Source organism: Girardinichthys multiradiatus, chromosome 19, assembly GCF_021462225.1.
Source record: "Girardinichthys multiradiatus isolate DD_20200921_A chromosome 19, DD_fGirMul_XY1, whole genome shotgun sequence".
In the NCBI taxonomy this organism is placed as follows: Eukaryota; Metazoa; Chordata; class Actinopteri; order Cyprinodontiformes; family Goodeidae; genus Girardinichthys; species Girardinichthys multiradiatus.
In genome coordinates this window covers 27009630-27028532 of record NC_061811.1, presented here as the reverse complement: position 1 = coordinate 27028532, position 18903 = coordinate 27009630, and the positions used below count along the sequence as shown (strand labels likewise).

The following is an 18903-nucleotide window of genomic DNA, read 5'->3' as shown; positions in this document are numbered from 1 at the left end:
GGCAGCTAACCCTTTTCTATGCATATTCATACTTGCATTAAATTCATCTACACTGATACACGTGCAAACATGCTCCAACTTGTACATGCTTGTCAGGTTGTTAATGATATACTAGGCTGGACAAAGTCTGAGGGTCGAGGCTGATACTAACGTGCACAAACAGGCAAACAGACCCCTGTTATGCTAGTCACTTTTATTTCAACATCTCTTTAAGAAAAAAGAAACAAATCAATCCCAAAAACAGGACATTAGTAATGATATTTCAAAATAAGGAAAACACAAATTGAACAGTAAAGTTTACATTGGTTCTAGATTTGATAGAAGAGATTCCGGCATGATGACAATTAATACCTCGCTTGCGCTTGATTGGAAGCTAAGCGTGCACAACCAAGGGAAGACGGTGGTTTCTGTAGGTTGACACATTTTTGCTAAAAAAAAGCCTGCGCAGATCTGTGAACCTAATTTAGAGCTGCATGGAAGACAACATTTACAGTGTAAATGTAGTAAAAGGTGCTTTAAAATACAGCAACAAACATTTCACATGGGTAAAATTTTATTAAAAAAGTGATTGTTAAATCTTCTTATCTCTTTTGTTGACACTATAGAAGAATTTAGTAGTGTTTGCAGGAGTAAAGTTACTATAAGACAGGTCTGGAACAAAATTAAAAGTTTTAGGCTCTTAAATTTAAAAATCTGCAACTGACCCAGTTTTGGAGTAACTATGCCATAATATAATGCATTGCAGCAGATCCTATAATTATTGCAGCAAATACACTTGGAGGAACATCTCCATTATTCTGCTCTTTAACATGGACATGTTAGTATGAACCGGTTAAAAAACATTTATGAGATGTTTGTTTTAAAATGTAAAGGAATCAGGCACAGTTTGTAAAAAATAAAGTCCTGTCGTGTTGAAAAAGTCAGTGTATTGTTATAAGGATGTCCCCTGTTACAAATCTTGTCTGCGTTTTGGGATGAAGGCTGTAAAATGTACGGTTTGATAATACATAAAGAAGAAGTAAGTTACTTTGCAATGTGGCTTAACTGTCGCCGGTTTTCCCATACTTAAGAGTTTTGCCTGTCCATCTTGGGCTGAATGTTTAATGCTCTGCAGACAAGGCATTAGGTCAACATTTTCTCAACTGTTGCAGCAGTGGTGCAAATATGCAGTATGTATTGTGTCTTTAAGTCACAACACTCTGAGGCAGCCTGGATTAGCTGCAGCAGTTCCACTGGGAGAACAATCTGTTTTCTTCAACATGGACATATTAGAATGAATTGGTTAAAAGAAAAACAAAATACATTTGTACCATACCTATGGGCTGCTAAATGTTTTTTTTTTTTTTTTTGATAAAAAAGGGTTTCAATGAACAAAATCAGACTTATATTTATTGATGCAAATCTGTCAGTGAAGACAAAATAATTATCAGCAATGTGTTACATTAACATAATCAAAATCTACCTCCCCAAAACCACTATTAGAGGTAAAGAAGAAGAAAAACCCGGCAATAACAATAAAAGTATAAAACAGCAGTTAAAATGTGATCAGTAATGCTTTATATCGTTTTGGCTTCCGTTTAAATTAAATTTTGCTTACATCATGCTAGGCACTGTACAAACATTTAGGAGCCAAAATCAATGAGCCAACCAGGGGTGGAGCATGATTTAAAAAGATCCCACAGTGTTCAACAGTGAATGCTTTACACATGCACACAGTAGTTGGGACAATAGCTCAGATCCTGTTGAGGTCGAGTTCAGGACAAGCTGTTTATTAAAACGCACACATTGTTAAAGGGAAAAGAAACAAACACCCAAAATCATCTTATTCCTGTATATTGCCTTCTTTAAATGCACACTGCTCAGATGCACAAACTCAAACTTCATACTATGAAGATACAGTAATATCTGTGCATGTAAACAAACTCAATGTTGCTTTGATCGCATTGGGTAAAAGAATAAAACACAGCCTCATTTTGATTTCAATGTCTAGCTTTGATTCTGACTTGATTTAAAGGTTAGCGTCAAGTCAAATATAAACAGATGTGCGCACACACATTGATTTCAGAGACACAGATGTGCTGTATGTTTGAACCAACTTAAAGAAACCACTGATTCCAAAATGTTCATTGGAATAGGAACAGAAATGAAAAGAATGACATCCCGTCATCGTTGATTTAAGATTACAGTAAATATGATTCAGCACCTTCAGAGTTTAAAAAGTACAAAGAGGGAGAAGAAGTGGGGAGGAGGAGAAGATATGAGAGAAGACGGCAAAATGGACCAGTGATTTTATTTTAAAGGGAGAAAGATATCACACTTGCATATTGTTACGACCCATTTCACAGCAGAGTGCGCCGCTCGCTGCCTCCGTCAGGAAAATGCAGTCAATCATGAAATCAGAAGTGAGTCTGTTCAGACCACAGAAAGATGGAACTGCGAGGAAGTGGAGAAGGATGTAAATGAAAATTAAAAAGGTTGTCAACTTGTTTTTCCAAACTTCAGACTAAATTTGTAGTCCTGTAATCACTTATGTCTTGCTATTCAGACATCCTCAACTATCAAGTTCCTTCAGAGCTCTCCAGGAATGAGCTCACGCAAGGTGGATAAGAGGAAAATAGAAGACAAGGCAGTCAGATGATGGGAAATAGAATTGGCAGAAGGAGGCAGGTGTAAAGAGGTAAACCCTAGAATGCACTGGTCCATTTGAGATGAAAAAAGACAACAGAGAGTTGCAAAAGAAGAAGAAAGAGAACATGTGGAAAGTCAGTCCAAGTCAGTTAAATTGCAATGGCTTCTGCATGACCCAGATCAGTCTAGGATATTTAGTCTCTTCTGGAACTTTTTTTTCATACTACGCATTTGTCTCTAGAGCATAAAAAGGTTCATTTGCGACGATCCGGGTCGTTCTGGTTCATTTAGTTTGACGTGCATTAGCCGCATCAGACACAGCAGGTTTTAGGACTGGCCAACAGGACAGCGAGGCAGAGCGGACGAGTAGACACATCACCAGTTCATCATTGAGTTTCTGTTGAGGGTCATGAAGAACACCTGGCTGCTACCTCCCGAACGTACAGACGCAAAGAATACCTGGAAAACAGTCCAGGAAAAAAATAAATACAAACTTTTATGTGTTTTAGAGTACAATGCTTCTAAAAGAATTAGCACCATGTTAAGAGCGTTACAACAACAAACTTTAATATAATGTCCTTGTTTTTTTTTGGTGATTGACCAACACAACATTTTTACATATAAAATCATCAAAAGCTTCTCTGTCCCAACAGTATGAATCTACCACCACCACGTTTCCCCATGAGGATGATGTACACATAGGGTTTTGCATTAACGCCAAAATGTTAGATTTTGGATGCTTTTGACAGTACAGCTTCATCCACATGTATGCTGTGTCCCTTACATGGCTCGTAGCAATCTGCAAACAGGACTTCCTATGGCTTTCTTTCTTATGCTGAGGATGGCTAACTGTTGTCCTGTGAACAGGTTATCCCATCTGAGCAGTGGATCTCTGCAGCTCCCCCAGAGTTACCATAGGCCTCTTGGCTGGTTCCCTGATTAATGCTGTCATTTCTAGGTCTGTCAATTTAGGTGGACGACAATGTCTTCGTAGACCAAATTCTCAGATTTTATTAATCTACTTTGTAAACTGACGTTTGAAGTTGTAACATGACAAAATGTGGAAAAATTTAAGGGATGTGAATATCATTGCAAGGAATTGAATGAATCTATCAAGTCGGTATAAATGTCGGAAAAGTATTTGCTTTTCTGTCCTACTACAGTAAAATTAGTCTAATCTGGCAACTGATGTTTCAAACTCGTGTATAAAGTGAAGTAGGATTTCAATACATTTTCTTATAAAATGTAACATGTGGAGTGAATATTTACTCAAAAGTACAACAACCTATACTGTGTGGTAATTACCTTATCATTTCGCTCACACAGGAACTTAAGTCTCTGGGCTCTCTTGTGCATGAACACTCCATCCAGATGACCCGTCTCCACAGAGCGGATCTCTATGGCTTTCTCACCCCAGCCCATAATCTGATTAGAATGGATATAGGCTGGCAAAAGATGCAAAATGTTTTTAGTTCTCTTAAATCATAACAAAATAGGAACCAAAATATATTACAGATCTCAGTGAACATTGTTTGTTTGAGATATTAGCACTACATGCTGATTTTTTCACAAAACAAATGTCCACAGTTTAAGCAATCCTATGAATCAAAAGTTCAAATGTCACAGAAAGATGTTTCAAGTCACATTCAAAATGTATGTCCTTTTTGAAAGAAAGAGACTTTCTAAAGTAAAACAAAACAAAACAGCGAGTTCAATATTCCTAAATATGGATTCAAATCAACATGTGCAATGTTCCTAGCCGCCACATGAGGGCAGAAAAGTACAAAAAGTAAACAGCATTCTCCTTCTTCAAAGCTGCACTAGCTGCTTTTTCTCTGTCTTTCACTCCCCCCCGCCCGTATTTCTGTCAGACTTACATTTCTTTAAATACCCAATACTGATTATCCAGTATTTATTTGTCCAATATTCTCTACGTATCTGAGATTAGGTGGTAACAGTTCCAGGAGTAAAACTAAAGCATCCTTCTCCCAAATGATACTCTTCAGGTCGGTCAGAGATATCTCAAGGTGTTCCCAGGCTGAAAGGAGCTCCTGGAACTGCTCCACGGTACTCTCCCACTGGTGTCTCCACGCAAAACCTCCATCCTCACATTATGCCCAGACCAATTCAGCTGACTCCTTTGAAATTATTTGTGAACAATCTATCAAGATACTTGAACTCTCCTCCTTGAAGAAGACAAACTCCTGACTAGGAAGCAGTCCACCTTTTCCTGTTTTTTTATGATGTAATTTCCTGGAACTTTAACCTAATTTCTTGCCAAAGATGCACCAAGAAATTGCCATGAGAGTGTAGTCAGTCACTTTTAAACTTTACCAACTGGTTGGAAACCCAAATATCGTATAATCTTTCAATAAGCAGACACACCGTATCTAAGTGCTAACACATACACCTTTCACAAAATTAAGAAGATGCTAAATTAGCCATTTAGAGTGTTACTGTGTTTTCTACAAAGACTGCCTGTTGTTCATATAGGCCCGTCTGTATAGGCTGCTACAACAAAGCTAGACTTCCGTGGTTGCTGATTATTTTACTTTTTTGCATTTTGGAATGGATATTTGAACTCTATTATAAAATAAACCATGCAGTTACTTTTATGACAACATTTCTGATCTATGTAAGACACTAATACATAAGCAAGGGCTACATACGTAGGTTTTTGACGTGAAGCTGAAAAAATGTTTAACTGTAGATCTGGGGATCTATTTTTTCATTTGTTTAAATGCAGATAATAGGTACACATGTAAATTTAAGGAACACACACCAACAGATGTAGGCATCTCTCCCCACTGTAGCACCACATCCTTGGTGATGCGACCGTAGGTGTTGACGTAGACCCCCTCGTCCTCATAACACAGCAGCATTTCCATTCCATCAGTCTTAGGAAGCACAACGATGGCATGGGGTGTCACCTGACTCTGGATCTAAGATAAATACAATCAAAAATATTTCAGAGGATTTCAGCGAGTGTGGTGAAGTTGATCAAAATCAACTTGATATTAGTATACAACTGGCATTAATGCATCATTAATTTTCTTTGCCTACATTCTGTGATCTGGAAAAGAGGTGCCAAGCTCACACAAGCTTCAGATGAAGAAAAGAAAATGTAAATTTTTCTCAGATCTTTAAAGGATTGTTCAGAATTTTTAAGTTAAGGTTCTGTTAAAAGGTTTTAAGCAGTTAATATCTAACCTGTCTTGGCTGAGTTTATAAATGAGAAATGAAAAGTCATCCTGACTTTAAGTTTTCAAGTTATACCTGTTTTTTCATTGACTGGCTGAATTCATCAGACTCTATGGATAAAATATTACTGAGTATCTATGTAAAAAGTATAGAAAAGAACACTGGCTCGAGCACTGGACCTGTGGTACTCCATAACTAACTGTGGTATATGCGTTAGTTATGGAGTACCACAGGGTTTAGTGGTCTTTTTTATGTTTTTAAATACAATTTAATTATTTATTTATGACTTTGGATGCATGTCGAAGAGCTGCTACTGGGTATTTAAATTTCCCCTTAGGGATGCGGAGAGAGAAAGAGAGACTGACATCTGTGTAAAAATGCTAAATGCAAATGTGATGATGTTTTAAAGGTTTATAAAAGGGAAGGCACTGCTATATCATTGTTCAGACTGGAGATAAGGTAGTACAAGTCAGCTTTGATCCTGGCCCCTCTCAAACTACCCCTTAGCTTGGTGCTAGAGGTCCAACTATTATGTTTTTATACTCAGTGGAGACCTCAACAGACTTTACTGCTGGTAAATTCTAACCTCTAAACAGAACCCAACTTTAGAAATCCTAAGCTTTCCACTTGGATATCATAAATCATATCAGAAGATATGGAAAAAGTTACTTAACACAGAATGTTGACTAAGGATGTAATTTTAGCCTGCCGGAAATTAGGAAATTAGATTTTTATCTTTTAAGATTAGCAATGCAACAAGAGGAGCAAAAACTTGTCTCAGCCCATGACGCTCTGCTTTGACACAAGAGCTCAATATGCAAAAAGAAAACTTCTGCTCAATAAGCTGATTTTTTTGCCAAACATCTGCTTCTTCTATCAACAGTAAGAAAGTGAAATTTGCCTTCAAGTGTCATAGTGTTATTTAATTAAAGATTAGTTTTATTTCTTACTGCATGGTAATCACTTAATAGGGCATAATTCAGAGAAATTGCAGTTTAACTGCAAAACTAATATAATTAACTCTGAAACATGTAGATTATATGATTAAACTTGCTGAAATCTTTTTGCTTGGCAGCAAAACGATGTTTGAGAGCCTTGTGATGTCCACCATGGTTGAGACAAATCTTTTCCAACACGTTAATATATGACCAATTTTTGCGTTAATAGCTACACTAGTGGACTGTGCGGAACATGGACACATGTGATGCTGTTCTACATTCAACAGGGAAATTTTACTAAATATCTATTAATATAGACTATAGGGAGCATGTCACCTTCATGTGTTTGGAACACTGGAGAAGAAGTTTGGGAGGGAACGAGAGAAAAGGGATACATTGAAAGATGGAAACAGTAAGAAGACCACGTGTATTCATTCATGTTGACATGAAAGATTTGGACAAGCTTACTCCAACTTCTTCTGTTTCTTTGAAAGCTTAAGTGAGTATATATATATATATATATATATATATATATATATATATATATATATATATATATATATATATATATATATATATATATATATATATAATATATATATATATATATATATATATATATATATACATCATATATAATATATATATATATATATATATATATATATATATATATATATATACATATATACATATATATATACATACATACATACATATATATATATATATATATATATATACATATACATACATACATACATACATATATATATATATATACATATACATACATACATACATACATATTATATATATATATATATATATATACATATACATACATACATATATATATATATATATATATACATATACACACACACACACACACACACACACACATATACAGTATACAGTACACTGAAAATGTATTATTTACAACACAGTTTCAGATTTATGAAACGTTTATTCCATTTGTGAAATCACAAAAAGGGAAAATTACAATGCTGTTTTGGTATTATGATGACCTTATAACCAGACACACCTAAATACAAAAACATACAAACAAGCCAAATCCTAGTCTGGATATTGTACACTATCTAGTTTCCTAAAAACATAGTTTTTTATTTGCGAAACCTCTATTCTTGTCTCTTGTCTCCTTTTTGTAAACCCAAAATAATGTACCTTGTGAGTTGGATATATTGCTTCACCTTTTACAAATAATAGATATTATACTTGTAATAAACAATCTGTTACATTATTTCAGCAAATGCCCGGGTAACTGTTGGTTTTCTGTTTTGAGTAAAACAAATAACATCGTTTCTTTTGTTTATTGGTTTGAATTTTTGTATAAATTCGGTGCTTTATTCACATTATACTGATTTTCAAGCCTCTGCATTGGCTACCTGTCTATTTTAGAATGGATTTTAAGGTGCTCTTACAGGAATTTAAAACAAACTCTTAATCGTCTAATTTAAATTTAATGTATGTGAAAAGTGATCACCACAGAACAACTTAAAAGCTAATGTGCGTTTTTTATTCAAGCAAGTGTTTTCTGGCACATGCTTGAATACGTCATACCTGACAGAGAAGAAGCTGAATAACAACAATTACTCATTTAGTGCTTAATACTTTGACTGTAAAGTGAAAAACTAAATCACAGGCTTGCTGCCAAGACAGCTTTAGACAACTGATGACAAGTTGTGGTTGACATAAAAAACCTGGAAGGTTCTATTATTATGGTCTGTCATAAGATCGGTTCAATAATGTGTGCATTCGGTCTTTTTTACATGGGTACTCCAAGCTCCAGATTTAGCAAACTAAAAATAAAATGGATGCAGAGATGCCATCAATCCCTTTACTCCACCACAGTAAATCAATCAAATAGGTTGTTTCAAGATTTCTGCTCACTGATGACATTGACTGTAGAGGTTAAGCTAATCCTGAATTGCTTGGAATATTAAGGAATTAAACAATCCCTGTTGGAGAACATGTTTTATTTAACAAAAAGACAAGCACATAGAAAAACCATATTAAACTTACATGTGAGGGGATGTAGATGTCGTAAGGATTGCCTGAGTCCACATCGATGACATGGAAGCCCACACAGGAGCCATAGATAACTTTTAACCTCTGGCCTTCTTCCACTGTGAGGTCAACCAGCTGAGGACGGTGCTGCAACTCAGTGAACGACTGAAAATCAGAGAGTGGGGAGAAGAGTTAAGGAAACAGGCTGAAAAACCTTGATATAATGTGTAAGAGTGCAATGAGACCTTATGGCATGATGCATTAAAAGTATTTCTGTCAAAGTAACTTGGTTGCTATGGCAGCATTCCTTCAAGTTGGAGAAATTATCCTGAGCAATTAAAAGGGGTCCTGGATATGAAGAGTTAAGGAGACAACATCTACAATAAAAATCAGTCGACATTGTTTTATCTCTTAGAGCTATTGTGACTGCAGTCTGTAGTGTGTGTGTGTGTGTGTGTGTATATGTGTGGCTTTAATTTAAGAAATACGGTGGACAGAGCGTGTAATTACTCCATAATGAACCAAGTTCTAAAGTTCTAAAGTCTAAAGGTTGAAGTGGTCTAAACTATTGAAGCACTATAAATTAAGGGACAATAAACAGAAGTTTGGACGTTTTAAGTTTTGTTATAAATTGGAGCAGCAGAATGTAATGTAAACAGCACATAGACCCGAAGCTGATGGTAATATCTGTTTGTTCCCTTTTCCTGTTTTTTCATATATATGAGACAGAGCTGACTGTATTTTTGTTAATCAGCAGACTTTATGCAGAAGGCCAGATTAATATCTCTTCTTCCTATTTTAATCACATTATCTAAATAAGTGAAATTATAAAACAGTAAAATTAGTAAATGATACATGCATAATAATACTAGTTACTTTAAAGTCACTGTCTCTATTCCAACATTTTAACTAAAAAGTGTAATAAAAAATATGTTTTGCTTTGGAGTTGTCCTGTGATGGAAGAGCTATTTTTGTTTATAATCAGTTCATTCTCATTATATTTGACACTATGAAAAATCAGGTTTTTTTATTTGTAAATACATAAATAATTAAAGTTGACTTTTCTGTGTTTTTGACGTACTGGAAGCAGCATTTTATATATAAGCAACTCAATCTTTCATTCTTTAAAGTATTATTTACATTTTATTTCACTGGATGCAAAAAATACAAAAAGAAATGTAAAAACGAAACAAAATTGTTTTTTGGAGAAAAATTTTCATTTAGAAGAATCATTTAATTAACAAATTTGTCAATAGACCTAAGAACTTAATGTAAGTGGCAGCCGTACAAAGAATGGATCAGAATTTTGAATATATGAAGTCCGGTTCTTTAAAAGGTTAGAAGCAGTTAGTTCTGGAGGCTCATGCTAACAGCTAGTTCAAAAGGGTCAACAATCAATGGAGACCTCTACTGTCAAGTTAGATCACGTTTGCATTGAGCGGCTATTTATAGAGAAGCCGATAATAATTTCCACAGGGAATGGAGGTGGGAGGCGGTGCACCACCAATATTCTTCCTATGTGAAACATGTACGGAGAATGTAAAGCATTTTCAGTCAGATTAACTAACTGACAAAATGTGATGTATAAGTAAATCTATTATAGTGGTTTAAATGAATGATTTTATTGATGCTTACATTGCCTTACGTTTTAGTCAGTTGCACTGAGCAGAGATACTCTGGGACCATCTAATCTGCATCTAGGCCAAAAGAGTTGGCCACTACGGGAAAGATATTCCCTCTGTTTATAACAACTTCAACATATTAACAAAACTTCCCTTTAAAAATGCTGACTAATCCCTTTAAGCTTCTGAGATCGATGAATCGCTACCACCCTAGTGTTAATATTAAAAGCATGTTTATCCTTCTGTACCTTAAAGGCCATGAACTTGTGGTAAGGTTTAGGTGCCCAGGCATAGATTTCCACTGAGTTCTTAAGTGCAATCACCAGGAACTTGATCCTCTCATACTTCACTGGGAACAGAAAAAAGACACACTTTTAAAAAAAATGGCAGTTCCAGCATTCTCAGTAACAATTTAAGGAAATAACATATCGCTACAATTTGATAGTGTAGTGATAAAAACAGTAACTCACCAACTTTATAATGCACACAGCCCTCTAGCTCTCCAACAGTGATCCAACCCTGTTTCTTCTCGACTTCTGGGTCATTATGCAATATTCTGTTCCTCAGCCAGGATAAATAGTAGACACGCAACTTATTTTTTTTCCCTAAAGGAGAGGAAACAAACACCACCATCTAAATTACTGATAATAGATGATCAGTGAATAAAATAAATTATAAACTGGCTGTATTTACCAGATATGGTGACTAACACATTCAGACCCTCCAGCACTTCCATCTGTAAGAATCTGCGTCTTGTAATCAGGTTGTAGACTTTGCCCTGTCCACTTCGGTCAAGCAGCATTAAGCCATTTTCTGTCCCCACCAACAGGTTCACACCTAAGCACACACAAACGCACAGGGGTGAATAAAAATGAGTACATAGGGATATATAAAAAAAGGAGGACTTTTTTAGTGTGCTACAGAGAATAAACAGTGTTCCTTCCTACCCCAGAGCGCAGCACACAGGATCTCAGAGTTGAAGCGCTTCTTGTATTTACGGATCTCTGGCGTGTCGCTGTGAGGTCTGATGTTTGTAGGGTTCACATTTACAACAGAGATCTTTCTGGCTTCGTTTAGTCGTGCCTGCTCCTGCCTTAGCAGCTCATTGGCAAACATGGCTGGAACGACACGGGATGATTGGGAAAGAATTGAAGTTTAGCGTAGTCTGAGAGCTAATACAGAGTTAAAGTAGCAAAAGTAGCATTTAAAACATTACGCTTAGCTTCTACCTGCTGCTGAGGTCTCATCGTTTTCACCCGGGGAGGTTTGATAGACACGCGGGTCAACGAAGGGACTAAATGATGCTTTGGACCCACTCAAACCAAACTGAAAAACACAAAACGGATTGCTCAGCAGTAGCCTACATTAATCAGCAACACACATGGCTGAGTGTTAATGACCACAACCATGACGTTGTGATTGAGTCTAACCTCGGCCATGTCACTCAGTTCCTGCAGAGCTGTGGTCGGTGTAGAGTTGGGAGAGTTGCTCTGTTGCACTAGGTCAGGGAGGTTACCATGGTTACTGTGATTGCCAAACCCATTGCTTTCAGAGTGACCACCTCTCCTCCTTTCTTCTGCCTGAGAGACACAAGCAGAAGATAATATGAATCTTAAGTGGGGAGATTGTAGAGGAAGTAAATTTGATAGTTGGAGAGCAAAATATAAAACAAAAAACAATTTTTCACTTGAAATACGTTTGTCTATATCTACAATACTTTGCAAAAGTATTGAAAACCTTTAATGTTTTCACATTTTGTCGCATAAATATTTCATTTGGCTTAAATGTGATTGAACAACAAACAGTAACATAAAACTGTGACATATAAAGAAAAATAATTACATGGTTTTTAAATGTTTTACAAATTAAAATGTAAAACATATTGTGTGCCTTTGTACTGACCCCAACCCTTACTTGAATACCCCTAAATAAAAGTTCAGTGCAACCAACTGCCGTAGTCTATGTGCAGTTTATTCTCAGTATCAATGCAGCTTTTTAGAGGTTTGCTAAGGAACAATTGTGCACGAACAACATCTTCAAGACCTATTAACATAGTAGAAAAGTCAAGAAGAACGTTGTGGAGACGTTTAAACCAGGGTTATGTTTATTCTGAGCTCTGGACGGCTCTTGGAGCACAGTTCAATCCGTCAACCAAAAATAGAAAGAGTATAGCACAACTGCAAACCACCTCAGATACAGTAGGCTATCTAAACTGCCAGGTCGCGCAAGTACCACACTGGGCTAGGAGGCCCATCGTAACCCTGGAGAAGCTGCAGAGATCCGCAGCTCAGATGGTTAGTCATGACCTCTGGAAACCAAGCCTTTATGGAGAGGCAAGAAGAAAGCCGATGTGAAAGATAGTCAAAACATCTTACCACCAGCCATTCAGGAACACAGCAAAAATGTGGAAGAAGGCACACTGGACTGATGAGACCAAATTTGAACTTTTGGCCTACATGAGAAATGCTTTGTGGAGTGGAAAACTAACACTGCACATCATCCTAACGTCTCCATCCTCCACCATGAAACATGGTGGTGGTGTGGGAATGCCTTTTTTTTAGCAGGGAAAGGGTAGCTGGTCAGAGTTGATAAAAAGTCGGACTTAAATAAATACAGGGAAATCCTGGTAAAAAGCTTTTAAAAGAGTTGAGGCTGGACCAAGACAATGATCCTAAACATACAGGATCATTTGAATACAAAGGTGCACCATGCTTTTCAGATTTTTATTTGCCAAATGTTTAAAAAAACATGTACCATTGTCCTTCCAATATACAATTGTGTGCTACTTTAAGTCAATCTAAGACAATAAATCCCAATGAAACACATTGAAATGTGTGACTGCAATGTGACAAAATGTGCAAAAGTAAAATGGATATCAATACTATTACAAGGTGCTTTATGCATCCTGTGAGTGTGGATTATTGAGAATGAGTGTGTTTATGTGTTCACATTCATCACCTCTCTCATCATAAGAGTACTGTCCCTTGAGCTATTATAGGCATCTCCCAGAGGGTCCTCTGCCAGCCCTCCGTACGACTCAGAGCTGCTCTGTACTCCCGGCCTGCAGCACACACAGACTCCATCACTTACAAACAAATTCTGCTGGAACCGTGCTTACAAGCGTCTGACACCAAGCAAACTCCAAATGCATGCACATCTTTAAAAGTAATAAAAACTGGCAGGCAGCCCTTCATAAAAAACACAGAGAGAGAAAAATAAAACTAGAAAAGACAGCTTTACATGATGCGGGGGATGTCGCTAACGGCAACAGTTCCGTCGTGCCCCAGCACCTGCCCGTCCTCATCGCTGCTTTCCGAGTCTTCGCTGGAGGATGAGTAGTCCGTGACCTTTATCACAACGACAAACATTAAAATCAATGAAAACCCCTGTTTTCAAACAATGTACTTTAGATTAAGATTATAACAAAAATAGGTTTTTTTTTCACAGAATGTCTACACTTCTGACACACACTCAAGAGAATAAGGTAAGGACAATGCACATTTCTGTCTACACTGACTTCAAAGACATGGTGATTGGCCATTAAAAGTAATAAAAGGAATAGGAATGTTCAAAGCAGAATGGTGCAATATTTTAGGGGGCTATGTGGCATGAAGTTTCTTAGTTTTTGATGTTATCTTATATTCCTATTTTCTGCACTCATTGGGCCACAGATTTAGCATCAAATTAAAAACCTTATTGTGTATTGAATTCCAGCTGCTGGAATTCCAGAGTTCCCAGTCCTTCATGCCCACTTTAAAATATACAATACAAACATTTGAAATAAATTGGCAGATAATTCAAGCTTGTAGGTTTTAAGAACAGAAAGGGAGAAGGAAGGAAGGACACAAAATTTACACAAGGGATACAATGGGATAGATATGAAGAATGATGCATAGTAAAATACAAAAAAGTAGAAATATAAAAACAGAATGGCTAAAATCTTGGGTTGTCAGTTAGGCTTTATTCTCACTTTAAAACAGAGTCAATCTAGAATATCCCAAACTAAAAAATATCGGGATATATATTTTGCTCATTCGTTTCTTTATACCAAATGTGAGTGTACCTTGACTGGAGGCCGGCTTCCTTCCTCTACCCTCAGTTCTCTGAGTTCCTTAGCCAGTGCACTTAAGTCCTTTAACAGGGGGGCAGAGGAGGAGACAAAGACAAAATCCTTTATTTAGTACATTTGCGTGATAGTGTTTCTCTATCATTAGCCAAAAAAGCATGAAGAAAGAGAGGGTAGATCACATAAAATGGTAAAGGGTTCAGCAGCATGACAAGAGGACAATAATTGTGTTGTCACCACACACAGCTAGGCCTATAAACATGTCCTGGAACAAGAGTGCTGATTTTACAGATTTTATTGTAGCTTACCAATTTTACGACAACCTTTTGAGCGATCACAATCAGCACTTTTATTCACTCACGAGCAAATATTGACTTTAAGGACAAAAGTCGCAAGAAGAAGAGAAACACAACAGCTTCAAGGCTAATGTTCTATAAGAGGGCAGCATCTCTAGGCCTCTCACTAACCATCATCCACATGCCAACCGACCCATGGTTCTCCCCAACAACAAATCGGACCAAATCATGCAAACAGAGGTGAGGTGGATCGTCACACGCTATGGGCTTACCAGCTCCTGCTGACCAGCTATCATGACAACAAAACAACTAAGAAAAAAATATTCAGAGGTTTTTCGGGTGCTTAGCAGCTCATCTTTTACTCATATTTCCCACTAACACGCATTAACAAAAATCATGCATGTATGCAACTCGCTCAATTACTCGCTCACATATACTCTTTTAGGTATGTGTGTCAGCGCACACATGCACTGGCATTGCCCTAGCACCCTGGAATTTCAGAGTTGGGGGGAGAATAGTAGATTTGTTGTTAGACCAACTAACTTTACCATGCTAGGAGAGGAAGAGGAGCTCTGACGACTGAGGCAAACCGGACAACCGGGATAAAGACAAAGAAGAAAGGGGTACTCAGCTGTCACTAACCTCATCTATGGCTTTCTTATAGCTCTGAGGAATGGGAAGGAAATAGAGGAGCAGAGACAGAAAGAGAGAGCAGGTGAATAGTAGAAAAATAGAGAGTAAAGGCTTCCCAGAGAGGTGATAGAAAGTGATTACGTCTGTCTGTTCTGCTGGACTCACTGCAGGTCTGCTCGGTCTGGCTGATTCCCGACCCTCTTCTTGATTGGGTTTAACCTCCTCGTTGGCTCCAGGAGGAGTTCCACTTGGCTTGGTCTGGCCTTCAAAACACAAACAACTGAACTTAAATATCAGTTTACATTAAAGGCTGTTTTTGCCAAAGTAGTAGTTTTTGCCAAAGTAGTAGTTATACCCCCAGAAGTAAGCTATTGTTTAAATAAACCCACATGTTTGCTGCATCTTCTAAATGGCTTGTGAGTAACAGGAAATAGGACTTCCTTCTCACCATTCTACCATACAGGCCACATTTGGGCCCTGGTTACCATATGCTTTCTGACGGCATATCTTATAGTCTGTCGGTCTGCTTAGGTCAGGGGTCATCCACATTTACAATCCAATGAGCTATTTCTGTCCTTGGGCTTGCTGCATAAAATTTAATAAAGGAGAGTTGAAAAATTTAATAAAAAACAACTGCAGAAAAAATGTTTGTTTTAATGATGGACTGAACAGCTCTTTGAGATCTTTAAGGCGTAGGATATTATTTTCTAACCTAACCCTGCTTTAAACATCAACTTTATCCCCGACCTGTCGGCTGCGTTCCTTACTCATGTTCCTTAGTAATGATAACAAACCTACGAGGCCTTCACGGCTCTATTTATATTGAGATATAAATGGCAGCCAGGTGAACTCTGTTTTTTGAAGTCAACAGCACTGGATTTAATTTAGGGGTTTCAGAGAAAAGGGGTCTGAGTCCAAATGCACTCCACATCTTGCACCAACTGAAGGCGTGATAAGGATGACTTTTTAACTCCAAGGTACAAAGAATCACAGTTATCTAGACGAGTTATAACAAAGGCATGGATGACTGCTCTGAAGTCATTTTTCAACATGATGCTTTTTATTTTGGCCAGTTGTCATAGATGCAAAAAACGGATTTCACTACTGCACTAAGCTGCTTATCCAGTCTACAATAACAATCCATTTTAAAACCGTTTGTGACAATAGGTTCAAGTGCATTTAATCTGCCAGGCAGCCAACCCCTACATGAGAATGTCTTGGCAGACAGAGATCTGTGCATGCTGTACCTAAAAGATCCCTCTGGCGCTCTGTTTGACACTTTCCCTTACTCGTTTCCTGTCCTTTATCTCTCCATAGGATGAGAGTAACTGGAGTTATCAGGCAAGCTGATATGAGCAGAACTGCAACCAACAATATCATCCGAAAACCTCTGAATCTAGTAAGCGGATGTTTTCATTGTTCTCGGCCCAGCATCCATAATCATTTGTCTGCAAACCTGCACATTTATGTGCAAGTGTAGATGTGTGCATGTATTTGTTTTCTTGTAAATACCTTTTCTCTCGGATGAGCCTCCCTGAGATGAAGGAGAGGAGGAGGAGGATGAGTTAGAGGACGTTCTTTGCAGTATAGCATCGAGGGAGAGCTCAGAACGCCGCAGATCCGGATTACTGTAACATGGGGAAAACAGCTAGTATACTTTGTTTCAAACTTCACATCATCACAGGAAAATAGTTAAAAAGAAGAACAGAGTCACTGGAGTTTTTCCTTGTCTAAATTCCATCTAATTAAAAGTAAAACACAAGGAGTACATACAGTAAAAATTTTTGGGGTAGCGCTGTCAAAGCCAGTTCACTGCTTTGGTCTTTACCTGGCCCGTATGAGCTGAGAACCGGTGCGAGGGCCCAGGCCCACAACACCATTAGGGGAATTCTTTCTAACAAGGGCTGGAGAAATGGAGGTTGTCCTCTGAGGGACCTGGAGAAGTAAAACCACACCCAAAACAAAACATCAGCTGGAAGAACTTGTCTTCTACTACTGGACAGATGTGTTAGCATACAGCTCCTTGAATGTTTTCACATTTTGTCACATTACAACCACAAATTCCAGTATGTTTAATTGACATTTCATGTGACAAATTGTTAATAAAAAAAAGAATCTATCCTTTGTGCCCTGAACAATATTGATAGTGCTATTTTGCATGGGCAAGCACACTGAGCTCCTGTTGAATTAGGCACTTTGTTTTAGTGAGGGTTAGAAGTGACAGAAAAAAAGGCTCGCCAACAGGGTGCCATTCATTCACAAACTGCCACTGACAACATAAATACATTGAAGTTAAGAGTCAAAATGTGTTGTTAGGCACCGTTTTCATCCCTACTATTGCAATCTATGTTGTTAAACACAGATACACAAAATTAGCATCCATAAGATGATCCACAAAGTATGAAACCTCATCAGATTATAAGTGAAACCAGAAATAAACTCTGTTGAAATAAATCCTTATTTAACAAAATCACCAACAAAAATGAAAATCAGTAATTTTCAGTATTTAGTAAGTAAGGATTACCAACCCTGGGGGGAATATCCTGTTCCCTCAACCAAGCAGTCCTGTCCCGATCTCGTTCCTCCCTGCTGCTGATGTTCTGCGTGGGTCCTGGAGTGTCAGAGCTGGGATCTGAGTTCTGACGGGGCATCTCAGGCTTCGGTGACACCATGCCGACCCCGTCGCTCAGAGCCAAGCCCGTCTGGTCCTGCAGAGACTGAGAGCCGGACATGGAGCCGGAGTGGGTCTTCACGGGAATGAGATGAGCCATCTGACGTGAAGGCAAGGTGGCCGATGGTATGCATTTTAAATACAGGGAGTTGATGAGGTGGGTGAAAGAAAGAAAAGATGAAGGTAGAATAGCAACAGAATATAAGTGAGTGAAAAGATTGAAAATGGATAGAAATGGTAATGAGGCATGAAAAAGGAGAGGAAATGAAGAAGACATAACATTAGATAAACAAACACCAAATTATTTGTTGCGCTAAGCTATTAAATAAAGAATACAAACGGGGATCAACAATGTGTGTGATTATTTGTATAGAAACAGATCAGACGTTTACAGCTTTCCTTTTGTTCACACACGCCCAGTCACACACACCTGTGGTTCAATGGAACGTTGGATGGGAGGAGCACGGGAGGACTGCATGCCTCCGCTGCTGAACGACTCGGAGCGGGGAGGAAGGGAAGGGTCGGAGATGCGGTGGGATGCTTTGTGCTGCAGTGCTGGAGAGCTCTGCCTGTTCATCTTAGATCGCTCCTCCACCTGAGACAGGCCACATACCACAGTCACTCACAGCACAATCAATCACCATGCTTCACCCGCAGCTGTTTATTGCCCTCCTGTCACCCCATGCACCACCTCTATGAGCCACAAGATGGTCTTAAAATCCTTCAGGTTTAAAGGGACAGCAGCCAGAAGTTGTCACATCATAAGCAAGGTGGTTTTTCCTGTTTTTAATAACTCATACTCATATAGTGGATTCTG

The 18903-nt window shown here is 38.0% G+C and overlaps 1 protein-coding gene across 16 annotated transcripts in view; it reads right to left on the bottom strand.

The window, feature by feature from the left end:
• Positions 1 to 1352: 1352 nt before the first annotated feature.
• The window catches only part of tnika (TRAF2 and NCK interacting kinase a), a 96198-nt gene continuing 78647 nt past the window's right edge, over positions 1353 to 18903 (bottom strand). For 7 of the 16 annotated variants that reach the window (XM_047345005.1, XM_047345012.1, XM_047345011.1 and 4 more), the window contains 20 exons: positions 18517 to 18681; positions 17944 to 18186; positions 17244 to 17350; positions 16928 to 17043; positions 15557 to 15678; positions 15425 to 15448; positions 14484 to 14552; positions 13661 to 13767; positions 13379 to 13481; positions 11851 to 12000; positions 11650 to 11746; positions 11368 to 11538; positions 11114 to 11257; positions 10891 to 11025; positions 10669 to 10769; positions 8814 to 8963; positions 7104 to 7121; positions 5411 to 5570; positions 3934 to 4073; positions 1353 to 3087 (listed from right to left, as the gene is read on the bottom strand). In XM_047345005.1, the coding sequence (XP_047200961.1) occupies positions 3004 to 3087; positions 3934 to 4073; positions 5411 to 5570; positions 7104 to 7121; positions 8814 to 8963; positions 10669 to 10769; positions 10891 to 11025; positions 11114 to 11257; positions 11368 to 11538; positions 11650 to 11746; positions 11851 to 12000; positions 13379 to 13481; positions 13661 to 13767; positions 14484 to 14552; positions 15425 to 15448; positions 15557 to 15678; positions 16928 to 17043; positions 17244 to 17350; positions 17944 to 18186; positions 18517 to 18681 (2406 nt within the window). In that variant the 3' untranslated portion in view covers positions 1353 to 3003. The remainder of the gene's footprint in view (positions 3088 to 3933; positions 4074 to 5410; positions 5571 to 7103; positions 7122 to 8813; positions 8964 to 10668; positions 10770 to 10890; positions 11026 to 11113; positions 11258 to 11367; positions 11539 to 11649; positions 11747 to 11850; positions 12001 to 13378; positions 13482 to 13660; positions 13768 to 14483; positions 14553 to 15424; positions 15449 to 15556; positions 15679 to 16927; positions 17044 to 17243; positions 17351 to 17943; positions 18187 to 18516; positions 18682 to 18903) is intronic. The other 9 variants (XM_047345010.1, XM_047345019.1, XM_047345018.1 and 6 more) reach the window with 6 other exon arrangements.